This window comes from Chiloscyllium punctatum, chromosome 37, assembly GCF_047496795.1.
Source record: "Chiloscyllium punctatum isolate Juve2018m chromosome 37, sChiPun1.3, whole genome shotgun sequence".
Taxonomy (NCBI): Eukaryota; Metazoa; Chordata; class Chondrichthyes; order Orectolobiformes; family Hemiscylliidae; genus Chiloscyllium; species Chiloscyllium punctatum.
In genome coordinates this window covers 44,716,535-44,741,534 of record NC_092775.1, presented here as the reverse complement: position 1 = coordinate 44,741,534, position 25,000 = coordinate 44,716,535, and the positions used below count along the sequence as shown (strand labels likewise).

Below are 25,000 nucleotides of genomic sequence, written 5' to 3'. Positions count from 1 at the left end.
CAGTAGACTGAATTTTCTTCATCAGGAACAATCTGTTGGAAACAAGTGGATTTGAAGCATCAGGCATCCATTGACTGTAGGACCTCCATAGCACTGGATACTTTGATGTGACCTTCACAAACATGTAGACCTGTATAAAGTTCTTCAAGGACAAGAAGAATCTGCCCAGCTGAAAATCCTCACAGCAGAACCATTCATTAATCTGCTGTCCCAATAGGCTTGAGTGGTGAATGTGCAACTTTATAATACATATGTTCCCATCAAGAATGTCCTCACCTTCCTAATTCGGTACATTGACAAAGTTAAGAACTGCACTGAAGATAAAGATATAATTGAAACCTGGACCAATAAATGGTAGGTGAAGCTAGCTCCGAAGGTCAATGATATGGGAGCAGTCCTCCCCCTCCCTCCATCCTTTGTGGCTTTGCCTCCCAAATGGAAAATCTGGCTAGGTGACAGCCAACTGCAGTAATGTCTTTTGGAAGAACTACAAGCAGGTTGGCCACCAGGCAAAGGACTGCAAGCAAACTAAGTAATGTTTCCTGTGTGACGTATCTGAAGAGATGCCCAAACCGCAGCCTCAGTTATACACAAAAAGCAAATAAAGGAGGGACCTGTACACAGAAAAATGAATGTGACCATTAGGAAGGAGTCCCTCGACTTTCCCCACCAAGTCAAGCTCATGAAGAGATCTGAAAAAGAGAGGCCGAGGAGCCTTTCAAGTGATTTCCAGCCAGTCATCCTGGGTAATGATTTCAATGGTATCATCGATGCAGCTGGATGATCCAGCAGGCCCAATAGCAAACTAAATGCCATATTCACACATTGGATGGAAACATCAAAAACACTCAGTTGCACAGTGTGTTCAGCAACCCTGAAGATGGAGTTTTTTTTATTCACTCATGGGATATGGGCATTACTGGCTGGGCCAGTTTTTTATTGCCCATTCCTAGTTGCTCTTGAGAACGTAGTGATGACCTTCCTTCTTGAACCACTCCGACAATGTTCTATAAGTAGCCCCACAGTGCCTTTAAGGAGGGAATTCCAGGATTTTGACCCAGTGACAGTGAGGAATAACGATATATTTCCCAAGTTAGGGTGGTGAGTAGCTTAGACAGGAAATTACAGCTGGTGGTGTTCCCATGTATCTGCTGCCTTTGTCCTTCCAGATGGAAATAGTCATGGGGTTGGAAGGTGCTGTCTCAGGACTCTTGGTGAATTTTTGCTGTGCACCTTGTAGATAGTACACATGCTGAGCATCGGGGAGTGGGGTGACTGAATGTTTATGGATGTGGTGCTTCGTCTTGGATGGTGTCAAGGTAAGTGGGGAATAGTGCGTCAGATCCCTAATCTGTGCTTTGTAGAGGGTGAACAGGATTTGTGGAGTCAGGAGATGAGTTATTGACTGCGATATTCCTAGCCTTTGACCTACTCTTGTAGCCACTGTATTTTTATGGCAAGTTGAGTTTCTGGACAATGATTTCCCCCCCCCCCAGGATGTTAATATTAGGGGACTCGGTGATTAAAAACAGCATTAAATGTAAAGGGGAAATTATTAGATTGTCTCTTATTGGAGATGGTCATTGCCTGGCATTTGAGTCGCACAAATCATATCTCGTTGCTTGAATGCGCAGCATAGTTACACCTGATTGAAGTGAGACAGGACTGTACTTTACAGCGTAGGCTTCCTGTTGATGAATCCAATGTGAATGCATGAGACACAAACACCAAGTCAGTGTTCCTCTCTGACCATAGCCTCCTACTGGCTGAATGTCATCAACAGGAAGAGGAGAGGTATGTCCAGGACACATGTAAATTAAACGTGAGTCTACTGACACCATGAAACATCGAGGAACTCTTTGAATCTTCCACATTCTGATGGGATGCAATCGACTCGAACATCAAGAGATTTCTTCACCCTCAAAGATGTTCAGAAGGCAAGAGAGGAACAGGGGAAATGCATCAATTCCAAAACACCAGGGAGAAAAAGGCAATGATTTTTGTCAAGATTCAACCCCAGCAGCTCTGTGACACAGGACACTATACATTCCAGGAATGAACACTGATGTGCTTTGGTCTGCTCATAATAAGACTATAAGACATAGGAGCATAATAAGGGCATTCAGTCTGCTCTGCCCTTCAATCTGCCCTCTCAACCCCATTCTCCTGCCTTCTCCCTGTAATTGAGAATCTATCTAGCTCTGTCTTAAATACACTCAATGACTTGCCCTCCATAGCCTTCTGCGGCAATGAGTTTCTCAGATTAACCACCCTCTGACTAAAGAAATTCTTGTTTATGTTAGTTCTAAAGGGTTGTCTCTTCACTCTGAGGCTGTCCCTTCAGGATCTAGTTTTTCCTACTTATGGAGACATCTTTTTCATGTCTACTGTATCCATGCCTCTCAGTTTTAAAAGTTTCAATGAGATCGCCCTCATTTTTCTAAACTCCACATCGAGTACACGCCCAGGGTCCTCAACTGCTCACCATATAACAAGCCCTTCATTCCCAGGATAATTCTTGTGAACCTCCTTTGGCCAGCACATCCTTCATTGGATATGGGCCCCAAAACTGCTCACAATATTCCAACTGCGTTTTGACCAGAGCATTACACAGCTTCAGCAGCACATCCCTGCTCTTGTATTCTAGCCATCTCAAACTTGCTGGTCTTCAAGTCACAGGAGCTGTTCTTGATTGAGTGCTGCATATTGGCATATTCCAAGATTGTGGACTACATGCTGAGGTGACATGTTAAAGCTTGGACAAGCTACTGCAGAGGCGCAATGGGAAAACGTTGTTGTTGAAGGCTTTTCAGCAGTAATACAATTGGGGACTGGGAACTGTAGAATTGCCTCAGTCTGTCTGCCATACAAAGAATGCACATTGTAAAACAGGAGTATTGAAAATGGTTTGAGGCACATTACAGTGTAGTCTTGTATATCCAAATTCTGCATCTTTTGTAGAACTTCTTGTAATTTTCAATTTGAATTGTTTTCCTTGGGTCTTGGGCTGTATATATGAAGTGCATCTTGTAAATATGAAGTCAGTTACATTCATATCGTGTGGAGACAGTTTTAATGTTATTATAAATTCTGTCAGATTCACATTGAAATATTTTTGTAATTTATAATATAAAATTATATTTATAATTTTTAGGAATAAAATTTTGTAAAAATAAGTTATTCATAATGTGTATTTCATCAGCATCATCATAGTTGATAGTAAGAGCAGTATCTGTTGTTTTCATGTGTTTAATTTTTACTCAGCTGAAATAATACTAGGAGCAATTGAAATAGTTGTGTGTGTATAAATGCATTAATTAACCAGATTAGTATGACTCTTGTGGTTCAGTGGTAGTGCCTCTACCTATGGACCAGTAGGTCCTACCTGCCGCAGAGTGTATCATAATATGTCTGAACAGGTTGATTGAAAAAAGGAACAGACTAATGACAAAATTGAAGGTATGTTAACATTCACCGAACCACAGTCCTAAAACTCAGTACTAATGCCTTTCAGATTTCTAACATGGAAAAAAATTTAAAAACTATCGAGGATGAAAATAAAGTGATTGAAGAGCAAAATGAAGCCTTATTCAAAGAGTTGGCTGGGTTGAGTCAGGCACTGATACGTAGCCTTGCTGATATAAAACTGCCTCAAATGGTAAGCAAGCTTGTTGTGCGTTATATTCTCTCACTATCTGCTTCTGTCAAGGTCTTTCATAGCTGAGTATTATTCTGATGATATTGCAGATAATTTTATACATTTGTGCTGCTGATGCAGTGTTTCTCCTGCTGAGAGCACATATTGAGAATTCTAACATTGAAATGAATGTGCCCACAAATTTTCTGCCTATAAGATTATTCATAAGGTGTATAATTTATGAAATTTCACCTGCTTATTTGCTTCTTCATGCTTTCAATAATAAGTTAAAGTCCGGTGCCATAATTCCACAAGAAATGTTTTGTATTGATGAAGGGAGTCATTTGGACAGCATTAGAATTTTAATCTGATTGATTGTATTTATGATTTATGATTCCAGAATACAATTAATACTCCTCGGAACTCAACATAATCTTTGCCGTCATCTTGTGCATTTAGCCATGAGTCAAATTGCAAACATCTGCTGGGCTGATATCACAACTGGTCCATGCACTTATATCTGCGATATCATGATTGCTTATTTTTCCTGTTACTCATTTTGTAATTCAATTCCATGTCATTAAATCTGTGAAACTTACTGGCTGCACTTACATTCCTGACCAAGGTTTCAGGAATGCATTAATGTAGTCACCAGCCTCAGCCAACTTACACCTGGGAGTTGGCAGCCAAAGACCAAAATAAAACAAATGTTTATTATTAGGAGCTTATAATTAAAATGCTTGAAATTGTTCACACACAGTCCAACATTAAGCTTATGTATTTCAAGTGGAAATTTCAAATTTTGAACTAGCTGTATCAAGGCCTTCCACAACATTGCTTGGTCACAAGCTTTTTTTACATAAAACCATGACATAGTAGAGTATATCTTTCAGCCCCTTATCCATAAGCAACAATTGTAAGCTGGGAGTATTGTGTCTCAGTCTGCAGCACCCTTGCCTCTAACCCACACTGTTTTGGGTTGTTGGCCAGGAGGGAACTGAGGTATTGGTGCAGACAAACACTGCCATGAAGAATTCTCCTTCTCAACCTTACCCCTCACCTGAGGCATGGTGACCTTCAGGTTAAACCATCACCAATTGTCTCTCTCTGATTGATGCAGCTCTGTTGAAATATTGTGCATTGGTGTTGATCCCCAGTGTGAAAAAAATGGAGAGTCTTAGTAGCAGGACAGATACCTTGCTATAAAGCAACCCACCAAATAAAATGAATGGCTCATCCAGTGACTGATATGATCAATTAGCATTGTGGTGACTCCATTTAACATGGGAAAAGCGAAAAGAGATTTAGGAAAGAGGGATCGATAACAAACAATTGCACACATGCATAGATATTGTGATGTGTTAGGAGTAGCTTTCCCAGGAAATAAACAAGCTGGGAAGTCGAAGAAAATGATGTCAGGTTGGGATCCCTCCACTGTATTTCACCAGAAATGGCTTAAAAGAGAGGAGGGCAAATGATAAATCAATGAATAAATAATGTCTAAGTTGTTGTGATTGTTAAGAAACCATTTCAAAGGTAATTTAGAACTGAAACCTGAATTTCTGAGCCATGTAAGCTGCATTCCAATCTATCAGCAACTCTCCAGGGTCACTCAGGTAGATGTACAGTGGAGAGAGCTTCAGTGAAACCGACAAGCTGTGAGAGCTTTTATCAACTGCACTGAAGGTTCCAGCTCTATCTATTGAGCGACTACTGTTCAAAACACTTCTTCCATCAGATAGTGCTATCATTGGTGATTGCTAACTTTTTAAAAGCATACCACCTATCAAGCCGATACTTATCTTCAGGAGCACTTCTCTATCATCAGCCTTCGGGATGGCAAGGAAGCAATTTAAGCAGCTCCAACTTTGCTGACAATCAAGGGTAGAGGCTGTACCATTGCTAATTGCTTTGTCAGCATCAAGAACAACACCAGCAGCACTGGCTGAATTCTCCTCAGCCAGCATGCCTCTTTAAATGGCAGAGAGAATAGATACTAAGATCTACCCAGAAGGAAGCAACACCACATCTCAAGAGGGAGTGCCCCAGGAGCCAAGACTGTCATGGTAGGATGTTACTGATACAATCCAGGGTATCATAAACCAAAATAAATAAACAGATCATACTTCAAATACAATGGCAAATTTAACCTTAAATAGTTGATACAACAAAGGCATGTGCCACAAAATCACAGGGATTCATATCATTCCTCATTCAAATGCGGCACTGCATGTAATCACACAGTATTTCCAACTTAGCCTGCAAAACATGGGATCTCTCACTTTCCACTCAATGGATTTGGTCCTCAAGTTGTACTCACCAGCAACCAAATTTTATCCATCATTCCCAGATAGTTAATACTGAGCAGGCGCTCACCCACAAACGTCTTATCCCCTTGGTTAGAACAGTCTTGATAACATAGTTTTCTTTGGGTTTTTTTCAACCAACTAACCAGCGCACCCTGTTTGCCATCTGGATCCCTGATAAACGTAGCTACTAGTGTACCTGAACTGTTCATACCATTTTCAGAGTTCAATTACTTGTACTGTGCTCATGCAATGCTTAACTGAGATCATCTTGAGTTGTATTTTCTAATTACTGTAAAATAGGGAATGAGGTTTTTCATTGAGCTTTCACAGGTTTCTCATATAAACTCTGTGTTTCCCTTTCTGCTTCAATTTGTTTTCTCTTTGTGGCTGCATCTTTGTGCTGCTTACATTCTGCTTACAGCTCTCCTTGGTGTCTGACAACACAACTTTGATGTTTTTACTTTCCTTTTGTTGGTACTGCTTTCAGGTCAAGGGTCACCAAGTCACAGGAACCGCTATTTCTTACCCAAATAAAATATAACTGACCCCCTTACAATTGAAGCAATCTCTTTAAAATCCTTACAATTTTCTTTTATAAAACAAGTACATATTTTCCAAATATTATAAAATCTATTAAAATCGCACCAACTATATCAGCAGTCTCATTGAAAAAGACCTTCTTTCCAGTATAACAGGTGTCCATGCATATCCCTCCTCTCACCATGTGTCTCTGCTTCTAGCCATATTGTGTACTGTCTTGTCCTGAGAGAGAGGAAGTATAGAGTAATGAGTGCAGATAACAGCTAATGTGCTGCAGAGTGAAATTTCTAAAGAGTAGGTGAGAGACATGGATGTGAAAGTCCAATAGACTGAGATTGAGTGCAAGTTAATGGTGCTCAGAGTTGGTGTGAGGTGCCTGTAGGGAGAGTAATAAATGTAACTTCAAGGTATGTTGACCTACCTGGGGAATGCTGTGAAGGTGAATGTTGGACACATCAGAGTGTCCAGTTTTGTGTCTGAAAGCTGTCATGTCCTCCTGGATCCTGTTTGATACTCCAGGTCAGGGAGACCATATTTCAACCACTAACTTTGTTGGCTACTTCCATACATGCCTCACGTGAGAGTGAGAGGCCCAGTCTTTCCAATCCTCCTCTCCATTGTTGTGGGTCCTGCAGCTTCTATCTTATTCTTATGTTGTCATTTTATGTCAGTATCATTTTTATGTAACAATAATTCTAAGTGTAGTTATTTTTTGTTATTTATTTTCAAAAATATTCAATGTTGTTGATTTCTAGCACTTAAATGTGGGTAAATAATTAAGAGGGTAGGGAGTAAGGTGTCCATGGAGGGGTGGGGTCAGTGGGTGTAGTAAGGATAGGGAGTTGTCACTCATGAATAAATTGTTCAATTTAATACTGACCAAGGACATGTACAGTAGGTCTAATTCCTCTAAATGTCTGTAGGCAAGTGAGTTAAGCGAGTTGGAATCATTCCTCTCAGATTTACTCATTATTCTAACTCAGAGTTGGGAAATTTTTCTGTGGTTTCCATACACCAAGTAATTGCTCATCAGGAGTTTCAGTTATCTCAGTAGAGTTAGCTGCATTGCAAGCTCCGCTTGGTCCCATCACGCAACTTTGTGTCTAAGTTGCTGCAAAGATTATCTTTCCATCGGAAGATCTGAGCCATGTTTGCATTGAGCTAGGAGGAGCAATGGCATTCACCTGACTTCAAATATTCACAATTGCACACCATCACCTCCATCTTCAGTCCCAGCATCCTGCACAAAATTGAAGAAATGAGACAATAATAATCCAAGGTTGATTCCCACTTTTAAATTGGAGTGGCTTTATCAATACCCAACTGGTTATGGCTTTGAAATTGGCCATAACTAATTTGCATCTCTTGAGATGGTTTATATTGTTTAAAAGAAGTAGACATGATTCCTAAAGGAGCGAACTATGATAGAACTCCAGAACATGTAGAATACTCTCAGTTCCTATAGATGTGATATTCAGATTGTGCTGCCTACAGGAGCTGCCTTCTTGTTGTGAGATGTGAAATATGCATTTGTTACCATGCTGCAAACTATTGTGAGAAGAGAATAATTAGTCATTTTATTGCTTAAAAAATAAATCTGTTTGTTGTATCAATCAAAGGTAGATATTAGATTGTAAAGATAAGGCAATGATAAGGCTTGTTAATGCAGTTACAATTGAATTTTCAATTAAACTTTCTTTGCAGTTCATATGACAGTTCAGATAATAAGCTAATCAGATAAATGTGAAGAAACATAGAGTATCAACATATATTTGGAAGCAAATCATATCTAAAATTACAAGATCCAGCTGGTGGTTCATACAGCAGTAATTATTGTGGACTACAAATTTTCCCATTTATAATGTTGTCTTGTGTTAACTGTAATTTATAAGGAGTATGCTTTAATTTCCAGAGTGTAGGTTACTCAACTCAGGTTTAGTAACCAGTGTTTTACAATCAAGGCATTTACATCTCTTTCCTGTAGGTAGTGGTGTGTGAATAAAATGTGTTGAAGCGCATTGTGCCAGTGTGAATCTGAAGCTCATTCAAAATAAATTTTAGCTCATAGAGCCATAGATTCTTAGAAGTTTACAGCATGGAAGCCAGCCCTTTGGCCCAACTTGCCCATCCCGCTCCGTTTCACAATTAGCCTAGTCCCGTTTGCCTGTCTCTGGTCCATATCCCTCCATACCAATCCCATTCATGTATTTGTCTAATTGTTTCTTAAATGATGAAATTGTACTCACTTCCACCACTACCTCTGGCAGTCCATTGCAGATAGTCACCATTGTCTGGAGAAAAAAGTGTCCCTCTGGATATTTTGTATCTCTCTCTGCTCTCACCTGAAACCTATGCCATCTAGTTTTAGACTCCCCTACCATGAGAAAAAGCTGTTGGCTATCTACCTTATGTATGCCTCTCATGATTTTATGGACTTCTATAAGATGACGCCTCAGTCTCCTATATTCTGGGGCAAAAAGTCCAAGCCTATCCAATCTCTCTATATAACTCAAACCATCCAGTCCAGGTAGCATCTAGTAAATCTTTTCTGCCCTACCATTGACTGTGTAAGTCCTGCTCTGGTTTGACCCACCAAAATACAACACCTTGCATGTATCTAAATTAAACTCCATGAGCCATTCCTCAGCCCACAACCCAGTTCTTCAAGATCTCGCTGCATTCCCAAATAAACCTCATTATTATCCAGTATACCACCAATCATGGTGTAATCGCAAACTAACCATACTTCCTAAATTTGAATCCAAAACATTTATATAAATGACAAATAACAGTGGACCCAGCACCAATCCCTGTGGCACACCACTGATCACAGGCTTCCAGTTTGAAAACAATTCTACCACCACTCTCTGTCTTCTACATTCAAACCAATTTTGTATCCCTATGGCTAGCTGTCTCTGCATCCTGTGAGATTTAACCTTATTCAACAACTGACCATGTGGTATCTTGTCAAAGGATTTGTTAAAGTCCATGCAGAAAAGGTCTGCTGCGCTGCCCTCATCTACATTCTTGGTCACCCCTTCAAAAAACTCAATCATATTTGTGAGGCGTGGTTTCTCAGGCAGAAAGCATGCTGACTATCCCAAATGAGTCCTTGCCTCTCCAAATACCTCTAGATCCTGTCTCTGAGAATCCCCTCTAACAACTTACTTACCACAGACACATGGCTCACCTGTCTGTAGTTCCCAGGCATTCCCCTGCAGTCTTTCCTAAATAACGGGACAACATTACTCACCCTCCAATCTTCAGGCACTTCGCCTGTGGCTTAAGTGCCTGAAGTAACATAGCAGTAACATTCGGTAACTTGTATTTAACACTTCCATGTTAGAATTGATAAAATGCATGGTTCATTTTAAAGAGTATATCCTTTAAAATTCTACAAATACAGCAAAAATCATCTTAACTAAATATATTCTAAATTTTCCTTTGCATTTAAACTTTCATACAGAACTTAATTTGTAATTCGTATTCCTAAATTATGTAAACCCAGTATCAGTTTTGCCTAAATCTATGTTTCCGATAGATATCCTGACTTTGTCATGTTCTTAATTTACAGTGTTGGGCTCTAAATTATATGTTGTCCACAAAATGTGTCATTTTTAACCATAATTGAGAGATTTCAGCCATTTAGATGCAGGACTATTAGTACTGTAGAAAATAGATATCTAGTTGTTCTACTATAACGTGAATTGGCTGTAATGTGATTGACGAATAGGTGGCGCTGTTTCTAAAGCACAAACTTTTAAAACGTGTTGGCTATAACACAATTCCATCGCAAACATTTTAAGTGCTATTTTTATAAGAATGCAACCATCGAATTATAAAAGAAATGACTGTATGTAGCATCAGCCCACTGCTTTGATATCAATCAGCCCTGCCCCCACCATTAATACATAGGATACTAAATGTTTAGGAGTTAAAGGTAACAAGACAAACAGATGTTATGAACTAATTAGTCGATGCATGACTAGTTGGCACATTTGAGGTTTCTTGTGACAGATGGGAACTGTGGGACTGGGGTGCATTATTTCCTCTTCCACATTTTGACTGAATCTGCCAGATTTTGTTTTGAGTTAATGGGCTGTTTTAGTTTTTTGACTCGATTTAGCAATGATTTAAGTTTTGCAATATGAGTATTAAGCTTCATATAAAGGAGAAATTCAGGAACTTTTAAATACAGGTATCTGAGATTGGATATTAAACAGGATAGCTCTGAATCACTGGTCTCTCAGGGGAGAATAGGATCCCAATAAACCCAACCAAATTCTCACCAAACAAAGACTGTATGACTCAGGAAGCAGTAGATTGGTTGAGAAGTTTAATTAAACTGGTGTTCTGCACACTAACTAAACCAGATATGTGTTTTGATGTACTAGAATGAAGCATCATGTTAAGATATGGTACTGTTGGAAAAGTGCTGAAGGTGAATAAAGCATTAAAATGGCATGGATGATTTGGACCAAAGGGTCTGTTTCCATTCTATACATCTCTATGACTTCATAAATTAAGTTAATAACAATGTTCACTCAGATTTCCAACCCTGGATGACACTGAAAGAATGAAATTAGTCACTATTTTAGTGGTGCCACACATGCTTATCTTACCAATGATTTTTTAATTTAATCTTTACCAATGATAGCAGGATTTATTATATTTTTAGTGAGAAGAAATGACAAATGTTGTCTGTTAGCTTAGGAATCAAAAAAGATTAAGAAGAGTATTAAAAGCACCTTAGCTGCAGAGAAACCTGCACTGGTAGAAGCAATACAGTCATCAATACAAGCAAGACAATGGCTATACAATCATCTAAAACTCTAAACGAGCTCCTACATAATGGCCAAAGAAGGGGAAAAATGTACCTGCAGAATGCTGTATTGATAATTATTCACTCTGAGACAATGCCCACTTGGTGAAGAATGTTGCAAAAAAAAGATCATGCACTGATCTCATGAATATGAACGAAATGTTAGAAAGGAAATTTCAAAAATAAGATGTGTTAATGCAAATGTTCAGATATCGGAGTGACTTGCAAAAGTCATTTTATGCCCTCAAACACAGTGTCCTGTGTTATATCAAGAGAACAGAAAATATTCACGTAATCTTACTGAATACTTTTTAAGGATGGGATGGTATATAGAGTTTGTCAGTGGCATTATTATATAATCTGTAACAACATATTATCATTGTGTATATTTTCCTTTTTACAGAAAGGCAGGAATCTGTTAGGATTTAATTCTTTTAATAAGATGCTAAATACTAGGAGTTAAAGGTGACGAGGCAAAATATGTTGTGTAATTACTTAATTGTATGCAAATGTAGAGGAGTCTTGTTCCAGGGTAGCGTTCCTACTCTAAAACAGAAGGCCTGGATTCAAGTCCAACCTACTCCCAGACGTGTATAATAACAGCTGTGAAAAGGTTGATTAGGAAATCTATCAAGTTGTTGAAAATACTCAAAAGGTCACATGACTTCCTGATGAGTTTGGACTACAAAGCAAGGATTATTCAAACATATAAGAGTCTTGTGGTCGGTGGTACCTCTGGTCTGTACCTTTGAACTAGAAGGCCTGGGTTCAAGTCCCAGCTGCTCCAGAAGCATGTCATAACATCTCTGTACATGTTGATTAGAAAATTATGAGCCTTAGAGGAGAGTGGTAGTGTCTCTTTTATCCTTAGTTTGGTGGGTCTTGATCTTTGGTGGTCAGATGTTCTGGCCCAGAGGTGCATCACAAAGTATGAATTTAAGCTATAGGGGATGGAGTAGACTATTCAGCCTCTCGAGCCATCCAGTGGTCATGGCTGATTTGTTCCGGGTCTCAACTCCTTGTTCATACACCTCATCAAAGAACTTTCTGATAGTTCAAAAATCTATCTACTTTTTTTTAAATACTTCAAGCAATCTACTCTCGATGACTTATAGCAACATAGGAACAGGAGTAGGTTATTTAGCCCTTTGAGCCTGTTCCACTGCCATTCATTGAAATCATGGATGATCTAACTGCATTAACCTGCCTTTGGCCCATACCTTAATATCTTTGCTTTACAAACATTTATTTAACTCTGATTTAAAATTAACAACTGATCTAGCTTCAACTGCCATTTGTTCGAGAGTTCCCTACCTCTCTTGTTACCGTTTGTGTGTAGAAGTGTTTCCTAACATTGCTCCTGAACAATCTACCCTTAATGTTTAGACAATGTCCTCTAGTTCCAGAATCCCCAACCATTGGAAATAGTTTATCTTGCTCTATCCTGTCTATTCCTGTTAATATCTTGAAGACTTTGATCAGATCATAACTTAGCCCTTAAGTCCAGATAATATTCTTGTAAACCTACATTGTATTTGCTCCTGTGCCAGTATATCCTTCCAAAGGTGGTGCCATTTGTCCAAACAAGTTGATCAAAATAACAATGTAAAAGTATATAAAGCAGAGTCAGCCAGAAGGTGACTGTGTTTTAGTGTGTGGTTGGAGGAAATAAAACTCTGACTGAAAGTGTATGCTAGACCTTTACCTAACTTGTAGTAGCATCCCTAACCTTCTCCAGTTCATGCTAAGTGCCCTTATAAACAACATTGACTGATTTCACTACATTGTAGACACAGTATAAGAAGATACTGTCATTTAACTTTGTTTTGAAGTATTGCCTCATACTTAAGTTTTACTGCATCTAGTTTTTTAAAAAGTACACTTGCACTAATGGAGGCTTCGTAGTGGTTTCTTGATTTTTTTTTTCTCCCTTTATTCTTTAGCAGGAACCAATCAGCGAACAGAACTTTGACGCCTATGTTAGTACCCTCACAGATATGTATACCAATATGGAATGCTACCAGAACCCAGAAAATAAAGCACTACTGGAGAGCATCAAACAAGCTGTAAAGGGCATTCAGGTTTAAAAAAAATTGTATATGAACTGTTCACTTACCCTGTAAATACAGTAAATTTGTGATTGATATTGGTTTAGAAATATTTATAGCAATTACGAACATAGAAATTGCACTTGTTTAGAACAAGTTGTCCGTAATCTTATTATGTAAATTTTAAAATAACGTTTAAAATGAATCTGGAAAGCAAATATGTAAACTATTCTGAATTCTGTATGTTGACTCTACCTATTTATTTAATGTTGTCTATTTATTTAGTTTTGTTTTTAATCCAGATAAAACTGAATTTAAAAGAAAGACACAAGCATCTGGAGTGCATGGGGGAGTGTTATTCCTTATGCTGATCCAGTACAAACTTTTAAGAATTTAATTAACACAAGTCAGGTTATTTTTGTATTGTATTATTTATTACTTTATTAGTGTGATTTATTCCCTTTTTATGTGGAGTGAGAATATTTTATAACTGACATGTTTTGATAATTTTTTCAGAAAATATTTTGATTTTGTTAATATTTTTTCCTATTCATGAAAATATTTTTCAAGCATTTACCACGGCTAAAGCAAAATTATGTATTAACCACTATTTATTTGATATTTAAGCAAATTAATTTAAAGAGTCCTTACTGTAATACTTAAGAGCCATTTTTTGTGATTGATGTATATTTATTTTGTAAGTCAATGTGTCTGTTACGTGACATTGAGTTTGGAATCAGCATAGTCTGCGAATTTAAATGTATTGTAGAGTGACGCATTAGAAGCCTTCCACATTGAATAATTTGAACAGTTTCAAATAGGGATGTAATGATCAGACATTTTAATATGGGATATTTACAGCCTTTTTGCTGCAACAGCAGGTATGCAGAGTTTTACAGGTGCTCTATTGCATTAATGCTCCGCTGGCCAAAATAAACAGTTAAACATAGTCAATGGAGTTAACAATGCAACATTTATAGGGCAGGAAGTACAAAGGGAAGAGCAATTATGGACTTCTGTACAATGTATTGGAGTCCAACTGTAGTTTAACACATTCCAGGTACTAAACTGTGTTTGAATTTGTTGAAGTCTCAGGTCATTGAAACTTGAGATCAGGGCATTAGTGGCGCTTTTGCCTCACTGACAGATATGTAATTTATAAGTGATGTTTGTAAATCAGAAACGAAAGCTGAACTTTGTTGCAGTGCTAAGTATTGTAATTATTTACAGAAATAGGCACTGTTCAAACATTGTTTTAGTGCAATTTTTGTTGTGATTGTGCATCCAAATGTATGTATCTATGTTAAAAGACAAAATTACTGTTTACTTGTTTAAATACGTACATCTTGTTGTTCCACCTACATAATGAAATAAAACAAAGCTGATAAAAAGAAAAATTTTCTGGAACCTTATTTTTTTCCTGCTGAGAATTCTGCTCCATATGCAGTTTCAAATATCTTTCATGCTTATTTTATTTCTTTATTTATTACTTTATTTCCATAGCATTTTGCATACTAAGTCAAATGGTAATTTTTTATGACACAAATGGTGTGTGCAACGTATTATTCCATTCTTAAGAGCTGGATTTTTCATCCACAAATGGAGCAGGCCTCACCCCATACAAATTTCAAACAGGACATGATAATGACAGGGCAACAGTATAAAGCCATTGTGCCAGTCTTCAAAATTACAGAATGCGAGTGAATGTGGAAATCAGCGAAAATCATTTTCAAAATGCTAATTAACAAGCTATTGGGTGTTTGAACAACCCAATCATATGAACTTTTTGTTTTCCGTTGAATATTTCAGGCAGGTGGCACCAAGGGGGTGAAGAATGGACTTGCTGCTCGAACCATGCCAAATGCGGCAGCAGATTCTGCAAGTTATGATGCCAGGAACATCTGCATTATCTAGAAAAAAAATCATCTTTGAGTTTTTAAGAACCTTCAGTAAAAAGTAGAGATTCAGAGAGCAGTGGTCCTTTAAACATGTAGCCATGAACAACTATATTATGTAATAACTATATTCTATAATATTATAAAATATATAATATAACTATATCATATGATATTAATCAACTATGTATACAAAACTTTATATTCATAGTATTATCCCTTTGTCACATGACTCCCAGCCTTAAGTACTGATTGGACAAAGACCTCTCATTCGGTACCTCTCCTTGGTCTCCTTCCCTCACCCCACTGAGAAACGAACAATTCAATACCAAGGTGCAACTATGTTTAACCTCCTCATTAAGGCGATAACATTTAACTGCTAAAAATATCAATAGCCTGAGATTATGTCGAACTTAGTTGATGTTGATGAGGGAAGCTTGGAGGTTGACAGATACTCGAAACTACGAACTGTAATATTTTTAAATGTACTAATAGTTCTTTCAAGACTTGCTTACACAAAATTATGTGATTTCAATAGAAGTGTTACACCATGTAACAATAATTATTCTTCTTTTAATGTAGATTTCTGTGCATGTTAATCAAAACGCTAATTATTGTATCAAGGATGTCCTCTGCTAAGTTAAAGGCTAAAGGGTTTTTGGCTGACCATGAGATTGACGAGAAAAGTATTTTTCATACCAGAGAATTTGGTAGATGTTTATAAATCTCAAACCTTCTCCAAACTCAGAAGAAAAAAACAGCAGGAATTTTATAAATTGTTTTTCTTAAGTATGGCACACAAATCTGTTAATGTTTGCACAAGATTTTTTTCATACGTTTCAAGTTCTGACACTTCGAAATATATTGGTTTCAAAACATCTGCCAGTATGTAATTTGACAAAACTCCATTAATTTAAGTCTGGTAAGCATTTTTATATGGACAGGATTAGTATTCCTCCATATCCAATCTGCATCATTTATTATGCTTCTGTCAAGGTGGAAGAATGCCTTTTAAGACCAAAACAATACCACAATGCTAAGGAACCCAGGTACAATCATGTTTAATCAAGAACTTTGCAGTTTGGCAAATGTTTGTCCCTTTCAAATTGTATGTCAGAAACAAGCAGATTAACTTTACTGCACTCACTTCAAATCCCTCACTTTGCTTCAGGGTTTAATTAGGTAAGAATTGCTCAAAGGGACTTTTTCAGCTCTCTATATTAAGGTTTTCTTATCTGCAAATAAATACAGGCTAGGGGATTCCCCTGTTTGTATATCTTTAACAGGAGGACCAGGGAAACCCAGCATTATAAATGTGGTGAACTCAAGGCTAACTAAAACTAAACTAAAACAAAGAACTACAGATTCTGGATATTTGAAAGAAACACGATAAGTGCTGTAGAAACTCAGTGCTTCAGACAGCGACTGTGGAGTGAAAACTGAGCGAACACTTTGGATCCAGTGACCAGGAAAAGGTGGTGTTTCTGCTGAATTCAGGGGTGAGGTGTGGGGGTGTGTGGGGTGGTGAAAGAAGTAAGCAATGGTTAGAGTCAGAGACCAGAGGAGAGAAAGACTGTTAGGTAGACATAGGGATGGATAATGGTAAGCCAGAGAGAAAGGAGAGTTGCAAATGGGGGCCATAAGTAGGTGAATATTAGTTGACTGTACTGAAAGCACCTCATGTCATGACAGAGCCTACAGTGTGAGAAGGTACTCAGGGCCTAAAATTATTGAACTTGATGTTGAGACCTGTAAGCTACAAAGTCCCCAAGCAGGAAATGAAATGCTGAGCTTTAAGCTTGGACTGAGCCCAGCTGGACCACTACAGCAAGCCTTGCGACAGAGATGTTGGCCACAGGAACATGGCAGTGCATTGAAGTGGCAGGCAAGCAATAGCTTGGAATTATTTTTATAAACAGAATATAGATGTTCTGCCACGTGGTATCCCAAACTGCACTTCATCTCCCCAGTGTAAAAGAGGTGACATTGTAAACAGCAAATACAATGTCCCTTGGATAGTGAGAAGGGGAAAGTAAATGGGCAGGTGTTACACCTTCTGTGGTTGCATGGGAAGGTACTGGAGGGGCTTTGGGGATGTGTTGGGAGTAGACGAGGAGTGGACACAAATAACCTGAATGGAACTGTCTCTGTGGAAGGAGGGGAAGGAAATATATGTCTGGTGGCATCCTACAGAGGTGGTGGAAATGGCAGTTAATGATCCTTCAGATGTGGACACTAGTGGGATAGTATGTGAGGAGGAGGGACCTTACCACTATTGTGGGAAGGAATAGGGGGCAGAAATGTTAGAAATGATTCGTACATGGCTGAGGGCCCTGCCAACCATGACGTGTAGATGCCGCAGTTGAACTGGAGTGGACAGGGTCAAAAATCAAATGACCACCAGGTTATAGTCAAACAGATTTTCTTTTTGAAATTGCAAGCTTTCAGAGCTCTGCTCCTTCTTCACAGCTGAGGAAGGACTGAAGTTCAGAAAGTTTCCAATTTCAAGTACACCTGTTGCACTAAAACCTGGTGTCATTTGATTTTTTACCCTGTCAACCACAGTATCAGATTGAGGAAAAAGGAAGACATTCCTGAGGCTCTCTGTGGAAGCTGGCATAATCAAAACAGATGCAACAGAGAAGCTGAGAGAATGGAATGGAATGAATTTATAGCCACGATAACTGTGGGAGATGGTTGGTTTGCATTGGATATTGGTGAACAGCCTATCCCCAGAAATGGAAGCAGATGTTGAGGAAGGGAAAGGAGGTGTCAGAGATGGACAAGGTGAAGATGAAGGTAGGGTGGAAATTGGAAGCAAAATAGATAAACATTTCCAATTCAGGACAAGAGAGGGGAACAGCAACAATAATGTTCTCAATGTACCAGACAGAGTTTCAGGGACGGGCCCGAGTAAGATTGTAACAAGAAATTTTCCACAAACTACACAAATAGACAGACATAACTGGGGCCCAGGCAGGTATCCATGGTCACACCTTTGACCTGAAGCAAGTGGGAGGACTTAAAGGCGAAGTGAGGATGAACTTGGTTGGTGGAAGAGGGTTCAGGCCCTCAGGCTTGCTGCAGTTCTCTAGCAGGCTCAGCACAATCTAAAAGAACAGCACCTCATTTTCTGCTGGGAATCCTGCTACCTTCTGGACTCAATAGTGAGTTCAATAATTTTAGCACTTGAACACCTTCTCCCATGTCCTTACCCTACCTCTCACACACCACACCCTATTGTGACATGGGTGCTTTCAGCACAGCCAACCCATTTTCTCTTACTTATGGTCCCCATTAGCAACTCTTCTATCTCCCTGGTTTATCGTTATCCATGCTTTTGTCTTTCTCTCCCTTTCTATCTCCACCTATCACTTACTCCTTTACCACCACCACCCCCACACCCCATACCCTGTCAGCATATATATCACCTTATCTATATCATTAACCATAACAATCATACCTGTTGTGCTGGATCTATCAGACACACCGGCAATGAACCTGTTTCAGGAACATTAAGAACTGAGAGGTTCTTAGCAATGTGAACACTCAAAAGTTGCATCTCTGAAAATTACCGCTGACATGCTCCTGCATCAAGTCAGACATGTTGATTCCTGAAGAAGGGCTTATGCCTGAAACATCAGTTCTCCTGTTCGTTTGATGCTGCCTGACCTGCTGCGCTTTTCCAGCAACACATTTTTAAGCTCTGATCTCCAGCATCTGCAGTCCTCACTTTCTCCTATGTTACATTTTGACAAGGACAACCATGGGATGACTCCTTTTGCCATTTTAACATGGAGCTTATTTCAACATGTGCTCCACTGATCATGCCACAGAGCAATTGTAGCAAAGTGACAACGCAGCATGAGCACGAATATCTTTCTTCCCCAGCCACACTTCATCCATGAAAGGCATTGTTGCATTTGATAGTCTCCCATTATGCTTACTGTTCAGATGGAGATGTAATTGGTTTCATGCCTTTTTGCTCCCTAGGCTGTCTTGCCTTAGCTGTGTGTGATGTGGACTGTGAATGCCTTGCTTAAAGGACACATATGGATCTGCAATTTGCAAGGACCAATGACACAGGCAACAATGGCTGTGACTAGCAGTAGACACTATGTACTTGTACACTGCATGCATTTCACATGCATGGTGATCTGATTTTAAATGACTTGAACCTGCTTGAGAGGCGCAACTACCTCTTGAAGAGCTTCCAGTCCCACAGAACTGGCGTTCATATTTTTGGTCGTCAAGCTACTAACTCTCATCCCCAGCAACTGATTCCCATTACTACAGCTTGGTGATGCCTGCCATCATGCTATATATTCTCCCCATTGAGGCAACAGTGATAGTGACCATCTATCAACCTTCACCTCCTTCAGCATTCCATGCACTACAATTCTTCCCCTTGTCAAGACACAACCCTCTCCCTATCTCTATCTTTGACCCCTCCATTTCCAATACTGCTGCCTACAAGCTCCACGGATGATTCCCTCCATTTCCTCACTTCCAATGTACTTGTTTGTTCCCTAACACCCCTTAACACTCATTTCACTGACATTGAGGACTGACCTTGGCCCATTCCCAGACTGTACTGAGATGTATTGAACATAACCACCCCAAGCGGATAACTGACTATGGCCAAGGCCTTTGACAGTGAATAGATGCTGACTGCAGCAAGAGCTCCTGACACCCAATAGTGCCCCTTGACTCTGCCGTAGGATGAGATATGCCATTTGGATGAAGCAAATTCTGTGTGTTTGTGTGTTTGCTGCACAGGCACAGCATCATGTGCACCCTTTTGAATGATGACAGCTAACAACCATGATAAGCTGCCTGACTTTGTGTCTGTGCTACCCTGCAAGGCAAGACAGAAGTACTGTGCACTTTTAAAGTGAAGCTGAAGGGACAAAGACCTAAATGGAAGGCAAGGCAAGACTGGTATGCTGTGTGCATCCAGATAGGTTTAAATTGAGTGCACAGTAAGACAGCAAGTGCCTGACTGCAATCTGTAAGCTGGGTGCCTGTCCCTCTATGTAAAGTATCTCTGCAATGACATTGTAGCAGATCCATCCAAATTGCAGCATTATAATGCAGAAGTGTACTTTAAGTGGATCAGAGATGTGCCATGATGGTGCGGAGAAGCACACGTCAGATGCCAGCCACCACTGGCATGGAGTGTGCGTTTTTCTACTCAGGAGAGTGCCATTAATGCCAGGTGTTCAAGGTGGTGGTCCAGAGGAACAAGCAGTGAGCTGCAGTCACCAGTAGCTGCTCTGAACTTCATGTCAGAAATTCTTAACTTCCAGTTTCAACTCGACAGGTGGGAATATATGAATCTAGATATTAATGAGGTGAGATTCGGTTCTAGATGGTGTTAACGAGCAATAATCCCCAGTAAGAGACACCTTGTTGCTCTCTAGCAAGAAGCATGTCTCAATGCCCGAAACTTAGTTGGAAAATGTGACTTGTTTCGATCAACATCAAAAAGGGACTCACTTCTGACCAGAGGTAGGGACAGTACCACTGCAGTACAGGACCCCATTAAAGTAGTACAAGGACACAAGCCTCCATGAAGTAGCACAGGTCTGGAACTGTTACTGTTCACATAATTCAGCGGCACACTCTAGTCAACTGAGCTATCTGACCCCAGTGTCCCCTTTTTAACAGGTTATAGTTGTATGGGATGAAGTACTTTTATAAAGCAACCTTAAAACAAAATTAAGCCAGTGAATTCACATTAAGCCACAGTGGTGGTTACCAGCCCCATATAGGCCACCATCGCTAAAGAAAACCCCAATTAAAAGTTACATTTTCAATAGTAATAATGCACTCCAGGCCCTGCAATGCTCACCGGACACGAAAGGCCTCAGGTTCACCAGTGGACCTTGCATGCTCTTCTCCAAGGGCACTCAAGGAGTGAACAAAACCTCAAAAGGGAGACAGGCAGTCAGGCCAAATGACCCCCTCTGCCCTCACCTTGGCCAGGCCCAGGAGCAGATTCATGAGGAGCTACTGATCTGCCCAAAGTTATTCTTAATCAGCCTATTTGGACATGTTGTGACACACCTTTCTAGCTACCACAAGCTGAGGTGGGACTTGAACCTGGCCCTTTTGGCTTATTATTGGATCTCAAGATCTCTTTAATGCAGGGCAAGGAAGTAAACCTCTATGAACTAGCACAGCCAGTGCAGGGCTTGAACCCATGCTGTTGACATAATTTGGCAGCACACTCTAGCCAACTGTGCTAACTGAGCCCTTTTCATATGTGCACAAAAACAATCAATTAACACCTGTCATCTGTTTGCCATTAACTATAAAATTGACTTGACATTAACAAAGTGGAGTTCTACTTGAAGTATTCAGACATGATAGTTTCTAAATCCCCAACCTTGCTGGGGCTGTCACCCATTACTAGGCCTCAGTGCTTCCCTTCTGTACCAACTAACTGCCTAGAGATCAAAGACTTGGTGTCTGCTTCAAATCTGCCATACTTGAGCCTGGCTGTTCTCCAAATCAGGAATGTCATTAAACAGCTCATGTGTTGTTATCAAGTGGAGGTGTTCAGGACTGGCTATATTAAGTTTCCATATGTGGATCTGTCCAGTTCTTGCAGCAGAGTCAACAAGAGCTTCAATTAACTTTTGACAATGTTAATGAATGAACTATTATTATATGGTTCCTGTTATTGAATTATTACAGGTGTCCTTGAGATCATCCTAGGAGATGCAATTGGTCTTTATGTGATACTATTAAGACAATATCACTTCAAACCAAATAGTTTTACTGTTTTGGAGTCTGAGCATGCTTTCATGAAGGCAGTTTGTAGGAATAGACTAAAAATCACTAAATCGCTTATTTATGCATTAACAGTTAAAACCTTAAGCAGTTGCTCACAGCACACTTTCCATTGTGTAAATGAATATTGTGAAATGGAACCACAGAAGTCAAGAGAGATACTGTTAGCGAGTTAGCTAACATCAGCTAGGTCAGCAATGTGAATGTTACAATTGTTTTCAATATCCTCGAATAGAGAACAGAAAAATTCTGTCAGTGACCTCATTCCGCATTCCCATCCAGTGATACTGCCAGAGCATGTTTGTAGGTCAGTTATAGGAAAGCTGTTGGAAAGCAATATAAAGCATACAATCACTTGTCAGGGATCCCTAACTTAGTTTCAGGCAAGGTAAGTCTTTCCTTACTAACCTGAGGTATGAGAAAGTGCACTTTATAGTGAGTAATGGAAGATTTTTACTAATATGCTGAATCCCGAAAGAATGGACTTGCAGAAGTTCAAGAAATTTAAACATATGCGAGTTATCAAACGTTCTATTTAGTTTGTGTTTTCCATGACTTTCTATCCTGGTTTATGATTCAGTTTATCAGACCAGACATCCCCAGTCAAGTTTCCAATATTCCCAATATATGAAACTGCACTATCTCTTCAAGTTTCATTGTTTTTGGTCAGTGCAGGAGCACTGGTAGATACATTTTCAAATTATTTTCACATCCGAAAAGTTAATTTACAATGAAACTGAGTGGTAACTCCACTTTAACCATTAGATAATTCAACAATTGAATGTTTAAAAGACATCTTCAGTAATAAAAATCATGTCACTTATGGTGGTGGCCACTAACACATTTCTGAAAATTGTTTTTTTTAAATGAGAAAACGCTTTCAGCTGTGTTTATAAAAATGCCCCATACTCTAAACATACAATCTGAAATATATCCAAGATAGAACATAGAACAATACAGCACAGAACAGGCCCTTCGGCCCACGATGTTGTGCCGAACATTTGTCCTAGCTTAAGCACCCATCCATGTACCTATCCAATTGCCGCTTAAAGGTCGCCAATGATTCTGACTCTACCACTCCCACAGGCAGCGCAATCCATGCCCCCACCACTCTCTGGGTAAAGAACCTACCCCCGACATCCCCTCTATACCTTCCACCCTTCACCTTAAATTTATGTCCCCTTGTAACACTCCGTTGTACCCGGGGGAAAAAAGTCTCTGACTGTCTACTCAATCTATTCCCCTGATCATCTTATAAACCTCTATTAAGTCACCCCTCATTCTTCTCCGTTCCAATGAGAAAAGGCCTAGCACTCTCAACCTATCCTCATACAACCTATTCTCCATTCCAGGCAACATCCTGGTAAATCTCCTCTGCACCCTCTCCAACACTTCCACATCTTTCCTAAAGTGAGGCGACCAGAACTGCACACAGTACTCCAAATGTGGCCTAACCAAGGTCCTATATAGCTACAACATCACTTCACGACTCTTGAATTCAATCCCTCTGCTAATGAACGCTAATACACAATAGGCCTTCTTACAAGCTCTATCCACCTGAGTGGCAACTTTCAAAGATCTATGAACATAGACCCCAAGATCCCTTTGCTCCTCCACCTTATTAAGAACCCTACCGTTAACCTTGTATTCCGCATTCTTATTTGTCCTTCCAAAATGGACAACCTCACACTTGGCAGGGTTGAACTCCATCTGCCACTCCTCAGCCCAGCTCTGCATCATATCTACAAGATATTTGGAGAAAGAAAAACAAGTAATTGTGTTCAATGAAATTTCCTGCTTGGGTACATGCAATATTTTATGCTTATGACCATGCAAATAAATTTTAATGGAAACTTGAACCATAACCTAACAAGTGTGATATGGTGGCACAGTGGTTAGCACTGTTGCCTCACAGCACCAGAAGCCTGGGTTCAATTCCAACCTCGGGTGACTGTGCAGAGTTTGCACATTCTCCCTGCGTCTGTGTGCATTTCTTCCAGATGTTCTGGTTTCCTCCCACAGTCCAAAGATGTGCAGGTTAGGAGGACTGGCTATGCTAAAATTGCCAAAAAGTGTCCAGGGATGTCCAGTTTAGGTGGGTTAGCTATGATAAAAATCCCATATTGGGTTACAGGTCTGGGTGCGATGATCTTCAGAGGGTCGGTGCAGGCTTGATGGACTAAATGACCTCCTCCTGCACTGTCAGGATTCTATAATGCGTTTTGGGCATAATTTCTTGATTGCGTCCAGATTAGGAGCTCTAATATCTTGATTTCTAAGCTTATTTGAAAAAGTGATAAGGAAAAGGCTGGTGGAAATTATTAAAGATAGAATTGATCGATGTTAATTTTAAAATCTCCCTCCATACCTTCAGTAAAAGATCACACCATTCCTTTAAAAACAAGACTTTCTTGTGTTAACATAAGAGTGAATATATTTATTCCTAAAGGCAAAAGAAAGAATAACACAATGCATATACACAGATTAAACATACATACATAGTAATAATACAAAATGAATCCAAATAAAGGTAAACATTAAAAATGTTCCAGATCAGTATCTCTAAGTGGTTCATGAGCAGTAGATAGGGGAATGTTGATAGATGGACAATTTCAGCATCGTTGACTTTTACAGCTAGTTGAAATCATTTTGCCCTTTTCTTTGACAGCAGTTTGCTGCTAACACTCAGAGTGAAAGAATCGTTTTTGTCCTGTTTCCTTTTGACTGGTTTGCTGGCTAGTTGGCTTCCAGCACTCAGAACAAGAGTTAATGCATTTAACAATTAACATCATCATACATTATTCAAATAACAGGCAAATACTTACAGTATGTGAATGTGATTGACAGTAATTTATAACTTTATAAAACTCTATCAATCAACAAAGTACCAACTACAACAATTGCTTAAATATTAGAAATATTTTTAAATACACACACATTTTTACTAACCC

At 39.3% G+C, this 25,000-nt stretch overlaps 1 protein-coding gene across 9 annotated transcripts in view; it reads left to right on the top strand.

The window, feature by feature from the left end:
• Window positions 1-14,736, top strand: part of myt1b (myelin transcription factor 1b) — a 78,884-nt gene extending 64,148 nt beyond the window's left edge. For 8 of the 9 annotated variants that reach the window (XM_072556732.1, XM_072556730.1, XM_072556727.1 and 5 more), the window contains 2 exons: window positions 3,515-3,658; window positions 13,252-14,736. In XM_072556732.1, coding sequence (XP_072412833.1) covers window positions 3,515-3,658; window positions 13,252-13,395 — 288 coding nt within the window. In that variant the 3' untranslated portion in view covers window positions 13,396-14,736. The remainder of the gene's footprint in view (window positions 1-3,514; window positions 3,659-13,251) is intronic. The other variant, XM_072556726.1, reaches the window with a different exon arrangement.
• Window positions 14,737-25,000: the final 10,264 nt, after the last annotated feature.